Source organism: Uranotaenia lowii, chromosome 2 (genome assembly GCF_029784155.1).
Source record: "Uranotaenia lowii strain MFRU-FL chromosome 2, ASM2978415v1, whole genome shotgun sequence".
NCBI classification, from domain to species: domain Eukaryota; kingdom Metazoa; phylum Arthropoda; class Insecta; order Diptera; family Culicidae; genus Uranotaenia; species Uranotaenia lowii.
In genome coordinates this window covers 351823517-351835974 of record NC_073692.1, presented here as the reverse complement: position 1 = coordinate 351835974, position 12458 = coordinate 351823517, and the positions used below count along the sequence as shown (strand labels likewise).

The window sequence follows — 12458 nt, the reverse complement described above, 5'->3', positions numbered from 1 at the left end:
GTAAATAAACTCTTTTTTCTAACTGGTTGTTTCAATGTAGAGTTTTTAGTCAAGAGCCAGCTAGTCTACGAGAAATTGGCAATTTGAAAAAGATGCACATCAACTCGACATCATAGTTGAAATTAGAAAATTCCCAAAAAGCTGCTGTAGACATCCGTTATTGTCGGAATCGTATCTTTTTCACAGTTATTGGATTGATTACAAGTAAATTGAACATCCTACATTAAAAGTTTGATAAAATAGTACACAGTATCGTTTTAATAGCCATCGTCCACACTTACCCCTTACTACTTGCGTACCTTACTTTATCTAAAAATAAATAGCATAATAATCTAATATTAAATAAGTTAATACAAATCCGGACCGAGTTTTTATGCCGTTTTGTTGGCATTGGTTATTTTATCAAGAAACCTTCTTTCTTATACTACTCAATTTTCTTTAAATTTCAATGTTATCAATTGATATTCTTTCTTTTCGAAATGGAAAGTTCCTGGAATTGCCATTTTTGTATTTAAAATGCTATTCGCAGAGTTGTTTTGCATGTTGTGTTCGAAGAGGTGACTTTTGTTTCTTACATGGCGACCGTCAAATTGTTGTTAAACTGGTATCCAAGTGATCATTTTTCAGTTAAATGGTTGGATATTAATTAGCACTTATCGTACATTTTAAGTTTTAAGAATCTGATATTATAAATTTTTTAAAACATATAAACCCGAATGAACATATTCGTAAATCTATTTGATACCAAATACATGGCTGCCGGTTCCGCGTCATCGGCGTATCTTCAATATTTCAATTTCCCCAAAACAGCAAACGTCATCGTCGTCCCGCCTGTTTAATCCGAATCATTAATTTTTACTATCCCATCCAAATCCATTTGTGCTCTGTGTTATCGTTATTACGGTCCGTGTCGGTCGATCGGTATTATTCCTACGTGTATCGTCCTGGCCTGTCCTATCCAGTTGATGTGTTCCACTTTCATTGTGTTCTGATCCGTAGTATTATTGTTGCTGATTTTTCGCTTGTTTAACCCTTGTTTTGTGCTTTTTTTCTTCTCTCCTGCAGGCAATCCGGTCCGGCTGGATCATCGACGGGTCTATCTGAATGGGTCCAATCTGCATATCAACGGCGTTTCGCACTGGACCGATGCCGGGGATTACGTTTGCCTAGCCACGGCTCGGTCTTCGGGGGCCCGAGTCGCCACGCCACCCGCCAAACTGGACATCATCCGTAAGTACAGATTTTATGACTGTATTCTTCATAGTCTTTAGGGGGAAAAATGGGGACCACAAGGGGCACTTTGCATATATGCTTCCAATTTTGGCAATAAAATGTGGCTTTTGAGGAGCTTATTCTATTTTATCTTCTTGGAAGTATTTTTATGTGTCAATTTGTCTTTGAGACTTTGAGGCCACGAAGATGGTCCTCTCGATTGAGGGCGGTTAAACTGGAAATTAGTCACATTAAGATCGTAAATTAGCCTTTATCTATGGAAGCGTTTTGAGTTCAAAAAAGCTTTCCCATTGTTATCTATAGGGATTACTTGACCACTCGTTGCGAAACGCGAAACTCACTCCCCTATTATACGCAAAACCAGTCTTTGTTGCTATCCAATCCCACTAGGATATTGAACCAAATACCATTTACATATGCTCGGAAATTTTCGTGTTTCCATAGCCCAAAAGATGTAGTAGGGGAAAAATTCGACTCACTACCACCCTCTTTCAAGCTAATTGAACGAAGTAAGACAAGCAAAAAAGGCACTGCACTCGGGCTGCTCTTAAAACAACAAGCCTTTCGCAGGAGCTAACACACGCGAATTCGAGGACCCTCGTTTTTGTTAAGCAACTTCGTCGAGAAGGTAATGTAATACATTGCAAGAGCAGAGCAGCCGCCAAAAAGGGCACTGAAGCTAGTTTGAAGGATGAAATAACAACAAAAAAGCGAATGAGAAAAAAAAACCAACAACAGCGAACAGGGTATCAGGTTATATCCTTAATAATAACATGACGTAGTCGTTGACTGTACCCGTTTCAGTCTATCAGTCAGGCAGTCAGTCAGCAGCCAATCAGTCGATGGGCTAGTTAGGATAAACCATGTTAGAGTTGATGGGAAATCATCGAAAAAGTCGAGATGAACGTGATGCTAATGTGAGTCCTGCTGGTTGTTCTGGCGTGTGTTTACTCGGGATGGTGGTAAGCCTCATCTTCTCTTGATCGGGACTTGCGTTTTATGTAGGTACGTCGTCGAGGATGGAACGAAATTCGAGATTGATGCGCAATCTTTCACATGAGACGCGGACAGTGTTTTTCAGGGGATAATCCTTTGATTTCGAAGCTCAGAGGTTGAGAACATTGGGTAATCAATCATTGCTTGTAGAGAGCATTAGGAATTCTGGCCCTGACGCTGGCAACATACCAGGTCCGGTGTGTGGCATCTAAAAATCTAACGATTTATTTCCAGGGAGTTTTCGGGATTCCGACAATTATTGAAAAATATGTATGAATGTACGCATTTTGATTGAAATATAACTTTTTGAACTTCTGCATATATAGCCGTATACATACACCCACAGACCAAATTCTACTCCAATCATGACACCTATGGGGTGTTGAATATTTGGCTCAAGATGCTTCGCTATATTGGCATTAACAAGCTTTGTGACCGCTGGAATTGTCCTCTCAGCACAAGTGCATATGTCTGAAGAAACCCCATAAAATCAATTCTCGTTTTAGGTCCATATACCACCACAAGATGAAGGAGGGTGGAAACTCGAATGAATCGACCAAGCGCTGTGCGTGTGTATTCGAAATTCGAGTTTTAATCATAAACGGTTATAATTCTTTTCAAAAAGTGCTCAGTTTTTTACCGAAAAGTAAAAAAATGCTGCAAAAATGCTTCTGCGAATTTCTATTCGCCTGACCTAGTGGTGCAGAACATCAATTTAGCTGTACTAAATAATAATAATAATAGTAGTAATAGTAGTAATAGCGCCCAGTAATCAAGAGATAGACGTTTTGTGTCTTGGGCAGCACAAAAGCTACCAAAAGTCTCGGTAAAAAGGTCAAACACAGCTTAATCAGCATATTCAATGTGCTGAAGTTCGTTTTATTCAGCCCAAAATTTAAGTTCTTATTGAAACTTTGAAGTTTCATAACATATTTGAACGGCTTTCTGTTCAGCTCACAAGTAATCGTTTAATCAGCAAAAAACAAAAAGAAAATCTTGCCTCTCCTTTCTTACTCCGGTCACCACCAGCCGCCCATGCGGTGCTGCCGGTTTCTCGGCATCCATCTTTATTCCTCCCATCACCTCAATTCATATGACTTAATTGCTTTATCTTTGACTTTGTTTGACACATGCCGGTCCGCATGCCAGTTTCGCTACATATTTGTTTTGCTTACTCAAGCAATCAAACGACCTAGTGAAAAAATTAGTCCTGATACCACGTTTAAACCGCCAACCCTTCGAGATGATAGCCAAGCATGCTACCACGAGGCCAGGCCTAGATGTTGCCTTACCAGCAGCTAAAACGCGAAGTGGTAATAAGCTTTCCTTGAATACCTGCAAGAGCAGCCAGCGGCCAGCAGCGAAGACGCATGTTAATTATTACTCAGAAACATTACGAAACGGCATATAAATCAAACATCCGTTAAAACAATATCAGTTTAAAAAAAATTGGAATTCCATGTTTATAACTTTTAACCCTAAAATTATTCAAATTGAGTTTATCTAGAAATTAAATTCATGAATTACTTTAACTGACTTTCAATGTGTGATAAATTTGTGGTAAGAAAATACAGTTGGACGAAATTTTTTAAACTGAAAAAGTTTACTCTTTTCAAAAACAATCCTTTGCGAGTTAATAGCTTTAAGTTGTTCTGAGTTAAAATTTCAATATAAATTATAGATACATTTCAACAATTAACAAGCTACAAAAAATGATTTATTGAGTATATGCCCTTTTGTGATGTTCGTTCACACTTCATATTCATGAAATGGCGGACATGTCTCAAAAAAGGCTATTTAAGGAACTTTTTGGAACTTCAAATCCATATAAGGCTACTTGAGACCCAATTTGTAACTTTTATACTGAATGAATGCGATTGACATGTCACTATTTGAAGAACTTCTTGGAACTTCAAGTCCATGGAAGGCTGTTTGAGACCCCATTTGTGATTTTTTTACTGAGTGATGCGATTGACGTGTCACAGAAAGGCTATTTGAAAAATTTAATTCTCGCATTCGAGAAAATTCGGTATCAATTCTCTTTGGAACCTTTGTTCAGTGAAATTCGAATTTTAAGGCACGAGTTTAAGTAGATATGGGACTTTTGGTTGCTTGGGCATTGTTTAATTTTAAAAAGACTTTGTTTTGGTAAAAAATTTGTTGCCGAGAATCCTATAATTGAAATAAAATTTAATTTAATGATTCAAAATGCGAAAAAAATATTGCACCATTTAATCCATGGATAAAATGTTCTTAACTTTCTTCACTGGGCAAAATAGGTTATTTTCATACAAAAAGGAGTATTTTCAATTATTCAAAACTTGTTCGATTTCCACGCAAATTCATTTTTCTTTTTTTTTTTGTACGGGATTTTCATCCTCTGGGATGATCCCTAAGTCGCTAATTTCAGATGGAAAACGTTCCATTTATCATCAAAAATAATCACACAAATGGTGTTGTTGCGATAATGGGCATTTTTAGATGCACGAGCCTTCAAGAACCACTAAAAAATAGAAAAATACACTAAATGCTTTCTACAGAGCTTCGGAAACTTCTAAAACCATCATAGAAGCATGTATGAAGAAATTGTAGATCTTGGCATTTTTCAACTTTGTTTCGAAGACAGCGAACCATTTTATCCGATCTACAACAATCCAGATTTAAAAAACTGTTTTTTTCAAGTTATTTTTTTTACTTTCGCTATAACTTCTGAGGGTGATGTAATAGAACTTTGACATATTGTAAAAAATATCTATTTTGACTAGATGAACAACTTTGTCGAAGACATCAAAGCCCTGTATTAAATAACAAAAAGGGTTATCATTTTTATCGCGCTAATGGTGGGCCCCTTGAAAACAAATTTTATACTAAAATGTACTCCTTGTAAGATTGAAGAATGTTGCTGAAGATACCACATGCCTATCTCTTCATTCCTGGGCGCTATTTATTTAGTACAGCTAGATTAAGGTTTCCAAACTGAAAATCCAACAGAAGACTTTCAAATTTCAATGAGTTGAAACTAGAAAAAGATAAGTTCAAAAACATAGAAATATACATGAAATAAGCAATTGAACTGGGAGTTTTTTTTCGTTGATAAAAATGCTTTGAAAAATGGAAAATTGGAAAATGATATTCTGAAATAACGATGTTTATTTCTGTTGAAAAACGCAGGTGTCAGTGGTGGAATAGAGTTATCTTTATTCATGTTTCGTCTGTTAGGTCATTAGAATACAACTATATTAATTAGCAATAGCTAATTGTCACTTTCCACTTCTGATAATCCCTAACCTGGAAAGTACTAATTTCTCAATGAGTGCTTTGGTATTCCTACCTAGAAACCTAAGTTGAGTTGTTTGGCTTCACAGTGTGATGATGTAAACATTTGTACCGTGTTTTCCATCATCAGCTGTCATCATCAATCATCGACGCTATTGTTTCAATTGCGAATTGACTCAAAGCATGCGGAACCAAAACAAACTGTTTTGTTTTCGCCGACGGAGTGGCAGATTTCCTCTGCCGAAACCGTAAGTATCAACACCTCCCCTCAATTCGCAGATTGAGAATGCTGAACAGCTTCGCGTGCCTCGCCCTTGGTAACGCCATCGTGAACGCATCAGCTGGCCGATCCTCAATAGAGATGTGTCGCAAAGATAGCTGACCGCTTTTTACGATCTCTCTGATGAATGCAAACTTCATATCCAGATGCTTCATCCGCTGATGAGTCTGCGCCTCTTCCAGATACTGGATGCAAGGGATGTTGTCCTCCATTAACGTGAAAGGAGTGCTAACCACACCCAGTTCACCTAGCAAGTTTGTCAACCACAAACCTTCCTTGACTGCATGGCAAAGGGCTCCTATCTCAGCTTCGGTCGATGACAGACTGACCGTCTGCTGACGTTTCGTCGACCACGAAATAAGATTTCCGAAGATCATGTAAGCGTAGCCTGATACAGATCTTCGATCATCGGAGTCGTTGGCAAAATCTGCATCAGCATATCCAATGAGTGGTTCCGATTTCGCGTTTCTGCGGAATACCAACGCCATAACGGTTATACGTCGATGGTATCGCAGAATACGCTGCAGGCCTCGCCAGTGGCTATCCGCCGGGCTGGTCTGGTATTTACTTAGTGCGCTAACCGCTGCACAAATATCTGATCTCGATGATATCGCCAGATACTGCAAACAACCGATCAAGTCTTTGAACGACTGTTCGGTGATAACCTCACCATCGTTTAGCTGCGTCCATCGACAATTCGTACCAGAAACAGAATGGGTTTCCTGTAACCTGGGTTAAGCTAACCGCTTCCCAAATCTCGCTCTCATCCGGGGCTGCACTGATGTTCGGCCTCGAAAACAACAAACAACCGATCAAATCGTTGAACGGCTGTTCAGTGATAACCTCACTTCGTTCATCCCGAATCTCGTTCTCTATCATGGCTGCGGTGGTCTTCCGGAAAAACAGTCCCTTTGGCCCTTGAGCTTGCTGACGATTCGAAGTAGCTCTACCTCATCATCAGCGGCTACGTTAGCCACGTATCGTTGATTAGCTTCTCCTGTTCGCTGATTGCGTCTCTGGGCCGGCTCGGGATTGACGGAATCTTGATCATCATCGTCATCGTCGTCATTGCTACCTTTGAAGTCGCTCTCGTTTCGCACCCTACGCTGAAGGGCACCATAATCGCGAATTTTGCGTTGACTCTGGTGGCTGATAACCTCAGCGTGCGATCGTACTACATATCTTGAGTGTTGTGTTCTGGTAACCCTAGTAAAGCATCCTTTTGTAGCTAACAAAGCCCTCTCTCGGTGGCTCCGAGAATTAGCCTGACTTCGATCGGCAGCACTCGTCCTAAATGCCGCAAAAATCAAGAAGTGGTTGAAATTGCTGGCAACTAACTGTCGCCTGAACCACCTCCTCCGCAGCACCCGGAACAACTTCCAAATATCGAAGACAAGCTCGCGCATGTTAACCACAGCGCAGCTTGAAAGCATGAGAACGATATTCTCGAATTGCAGCTTCATAGACTTCCGTCCCGCTGCTTCAATGCTTCGAGCGCTCCAAAAAGCCGGAGAGCAACGTTCAGCAGCATGAGCCCGATCTGGCTCTGATGCGTTGTTGATGTTGCTGGCAACTAACCGTCGCCTAAAACATCTCCAAAGCCACAGAAAAACCATACTGTAGGCTTGGATGAGCTCATTAAATAAAAAATTTCGGTTGTTGGAAATGTTATAATTCGAATTGTAAATCCAAGATTGGAATGGGAATGGAAACTCAATAGAGAAACCCAGCATTGCCGAATAATCTAATTTAGACAACCATTGTTTTTTTTATTTTAGATTTTTTTTTCATAAAAAGGGGAGAGAAGGGTTGAGAACTTAATAGCCTACGCAAATTTCAGTAATGATTATCGAAAAGCGAAAATTTCTGAACATGCCCGGGCATTAACCCGTATATTGCTCAGATAACATTCTGAAATGTTTATAATGTCTTATAGTTTAATTGAGAAATGTGAATCTAATCATAAATTGCATATTTAAAAAAAAATCCTCACAAAAAGTTTAAGTTTTTGTATTAAACTTTGTAATTTTACATACAGTCAGCTCCAATCGGTATTGAATTTTTACTTCTTTGGGTGTATGTATTTTCAAGTGTTTTTGATTCAAATTTTTCAAAATTTATTTTTAATCACTTAAACTAAATTTTAACGATTATTTCTACCACAATTGCATAATCAAGTGTGGAGAGGAAAACAGCTTCGTGGACAATAAAAATCTGGGTGGAAACCGGGTCCGGTGGACAAAACTTTGGACCGGAAAATCATGCGTGCTTACGCCAGTAAGAAGACTGCGCAGTTCGGGAGTTCGTATGTATTTTCAAGTGTTTTTGATTCAAATTTTTCAAAATTTATTTTTAATCACTTAAACTAAATTTTAACGATTATTTCTACCACAATTGCATAATCAAGTGTGGAGAGGAAAACAGCTTCGTGGACAATAAAAATCTGGGTGGAAACCGGGTCCGGTGGACAAAACTTTGGACCGGAAAATCATGCGTGCTTACGCCAGTAAGAAGACTGCGCAGTTCGGGATGAGGCCAAAAACGTGAGGTTCCTTCTTCGTGCCGTCCATCGTGCCAAGGTAAGACTTGGTCTGAAGACATATAAGAAGCAGATGTAGCCGAAGCGGTGTCAAAAACAAGCTGCTTCTGTCAAACCAAAAGCTCGTTAATTATAGGATCTACTGCTGTGTGGAAAATCGGTGTACGTTATCATCGACGACAAAACTTTATGCGAGTTTGATTACAAAACGCTTCCGGGTCACCAGTATTACACTGTTCGGGATGACCAAAGCGTTGGCGAGACAAATACATAAATTTTCAAGAAAAATTCGTTGAAAATGCAACTTTGTCAACCTGTTGCCCATGATCCGCTAGCATGATCACCCAGTACTGTTTCGGTTTTTCCATCAGTTTACTAATCAAAGGACACGATGGTTTGATACCAATCCATCAAAGTCCAGATCGTACCGAATTAGATGAATCCGCTAAATAGTCCTCAAGCGAGACCGATTAAATTTGTTGGGCCCATATCAAATCGTATTTGAGGAAATATGTGAAGCCTGCAGATTCTATTGAAAATTTAGCAAAAGACTAAAAAAAGTAGTCAAAATCATCGCAAACCAGTCTGTGCTGAAGCTAATGAGCAGTTTTCGATCAAAAATTCGCTCCAAATTTCTGTTTATACTGTTCATTTTAAATCGTGCTTAGACATAATGGGACAGCCTATATGTTGAATGTTAAATATCGTTTTGAATGGAGAAAGTAGATACCAGTTATTTTTTTTTGCAAACGCTTCAAATTTTCTCTACCACCCATTCATCCCGAGTAGGTAGGAATATTTTACTACTGATTAAAAACTGCGAAAATAGGTAATAACTTTTGTTCCCTTGCTTGCATGCATTATTCCAGACCACAATGTTTTTTTACCCATAAACAACGCTTTTCAATTCAAATTTCGAAAAACCAGGCCATACGGAAAAATCGCTTTATTTGTTGTAATAAAATGCATTGCCCGGTGCAACGACGTGGTAGAACAAATGACGTTTTTCCATCTGGAGCCGGAACACCGCAAAAGGGTACCATATACAGGAGAATAAATCATGAATGCACTCTTGGCTCTTTCGGCGCGGGTCTGACAAACAGATTGCCAGTGCCAAGTTTCCGAGGAGTGGGTATGAGTATGGGATTTTTTTATATTTATTAGCAAAATGAAAGATGCCATTTAGTTGCCGGTTTTGTTTACTGGAAACCGCATTCTGCACACATTAGCTCCGCATTCCTGGAATGTGCAACGCGAAATATGTATGTAAGTATGGAGGCTGCGGCAATCGAAAAGTGAAGTGCAAGAGCAAGGAATGGAAAAATGAAACACAAAACCGACGAGCATAATGCTTGATGTGTTCACCATTGGTATTGTGCCTGAAAATTGTGCATTGTGTATGTGGGTAAAATTATGAAATAGCAGGAAATCCTGACTCAGCGAATGCCTAAAAAACATTTTTCATTAATACCTACGATGGGAAGTGATAAGCCAATTGCAAAATACAATATAAATTACAATTCATTTTTGTAAAATAAGAACGACGGTACCAATCAAAACGAGTGGTTCGATTCTGCGTTTGTTAAATGACTATTTAAATGAACATTTGAAAATTTAGAATTTTTTTCTTGAATTTTTAAATTTTATTAAGTATATTTCTTGAAAGAATCGCATGCGCTTCTTATAAACAGATCAATAGGCAAATTAATCTCTTATTGATATTCTGCTCATAATCGGTTTATGGAGCCCAAGCCCATTGCCGAGTGATAAATTTGAAGCTCTAATTCTGTTTAATGTCGATTATCGAGTAATAGGTAGTCCTTAAACGTAGGAACTAAATTATAATTTCATTTTCAAACATTGATTGGCGGCAGCGACGAATTTGTATGGCAATCATGTGCGCTTCTGTGCAAGTCAAGAACATGTTTACATACTCTCGAATCTCTCACCCCAAAAGCTAACGACGGTGAGGACAAATATGTTGATACACATTGGGTTTGAGTTAAATTGACTGGTCAAAATTGGGTTATTTTCCTTTAAAACCTATCATCTGTCATATCTTCATTTATTCCATTAACTCCAGTGAAAGAATCAAAAGCAACAACTTCTAGCAAGGTAAATTACAAAATTTGCTCACATTTTCACAATGTGCCATCCACAACGCAGCGAAAAGCTTCTTTCGGGGAGGAAGCGTGCTTTTTTCTGTTGTCGACCTCTCACGTCTTTTCCATCTATTCGCAACAAGCAACAACCCAAAAGTGCCGACATTTCAATCTATTTAGTTATGCGCGTAACGTTTTTGCCGTTTTCTTCAGTCAGTTCTCGTAAGTCAATATGCATATGCCGGGCTGGGAAGAGCTGAGGAGCTGCGGTTTTGTGGATGTTCCTTCTCGAGAAAATAAATATGCATTAAATGGGGCAAAAAATAGCAACATGAAGGATAACGAAACCCGGGCGCTCGATTTCCGAGGGTCTTATAAAAAAATAAATTTTTTTTTTTGTTTCGATTATAGTCGTTTTACCATCTTTATGGCATTCGCGACTTTCGAAAAAAAAAAAAATATCCAAAGTGCAACTTAGTAATAACAATAATGATTCAATTGTAAAATGATAAACTTGTTCGAAAACTCAAAATTATACGACCCTTTACAAAACCTTTTTTAAACTTATTTGACGACGATCAACATATTTGAAGCTGAATTGACACAACAAGATGAAGGAGAGCTTTTTTCCCCCCTAAGAAGGATCCGGCAAAGGACTTGACTCGCCTTTTCAGCCATCGAAAGCTGCCGAATCACGTGTTTGCCTAGCATAATTCCAAATTGGAAATTTGTCATCGTACGTACCTACTGTTGAATGTCGTCGGTTGACTTGTTGGAAAATGACGTATTTGTCGCATTATATCGAAGAAGCTTGTCTTTCAAAGGCATCTTGAAAAGCCACGAGCACACCGATGAATAATGATAGTCTGATGAGGGGCAATTCTTCATGCAGCCGGAGGGGAGTTTTGGAAAGGAATCCTACAAAACTTACCAACCACTACAATTAATTACCTAGTTTATAGCATGTTTGAAGTTGTAAGTTGAAGATCACGTTTATTGATATTTAAAAAAATGTCAGTAGAACAGTTTTTGAGTTATGCTCCAAATGTGAAATTTTGGAAAAATAAAAAAAAGTACTTGAACTTATTTAGGTTCAAACATCTCGGACTGCAAAACTTTAAATTGAAATCTCTTTTTGCATATTAAAGTTGAATAAATTTGCTATCGATATCTGAACTTTATTTTTGCGTATGATCAACGTTATTGTTGATATTAGTGAATTTGTTATAGAAAAAAAATGATAAAATGCATTTTTTGAGTAATATTTTTTATCAACAGTATCAGACCCGATGGTATTTAGCATTTTAAAACTATGATTTTCTATGGACCTTATATGTCATATCATGTGGTTATTTATCAAAATCGGTCGAAAATTGAGGAACTTACGGTTATTTTACTTCAGCAGCAATGGTTGCATTTTTAATGATTTAACAAACCGCAGTCTACTAACCTTAGTAGAGGAAGAATCAAACATGATGAATCTCACTCGCTTCAAGCTAAAATTGATCATTTTCACGAGTGAAGCAGAGAATATTAGTTTTTCATTAATAACTATTTTTCTTTATTGAACATAAATTTTTAAAATAATATTTAAATATATTTTTTTTTGCAATAAACAGATTTCACGCCAAATCGACACGAAGTTGGCATGACCCTCACAGAGTTTAATAAAACTTTGTCGACATAAACTGCCGTTCCAAGCAAAATTGTCCCATGTGGAAAAAGTGCAACCGAGAAAAACGCGATTGAAATTTCAGCAATATTTCCAATTTTTCTGTCAAACTACAAAATTCACCGACAGTTTTTTTCGTAATGAACGGTTCAAGTTTATCATTTTATAATGTTTTCTGCCAAAAAAACTACATTTCCAACAGGAAACGGAAAATTAGACCCAAAAATATTTCGTGTGACACTTTTCCGTGGAATCAGAAGGCAAACCGATGCTAGTTCTACGAAAAACTGTCACCCGGCTTCACTTTTTCTATCATTTTGAAAGCTCGTATCTACTTCTATTTTTTTCCCAAAAAATCAA

The 12458-nt window shown here is 38.0% G+C and overlaps 1 protein-coding gene across 1 annotated transcript in view; it reads left to right on the top strand.

Annotated features, from left to right (window-relative positions):
- The window catches only part of LOC129746554 (tyrosine-protein kinase-like otk), a 215391-nt gene that overhangs the window by 44581 nt on the left and 158352 nt on the right, over positions 1-12458 (top strand). The window contains exon 3 of the mRNA XM_055740249.1: positions 1066-1230. Within this exon, the coding sequence (XP_055596224.1) occupies positions 1066-1230 (165 nt within the window). The remainder of the gene's footprint in view (positions 1-1065; positions 1231-12458) is intronic.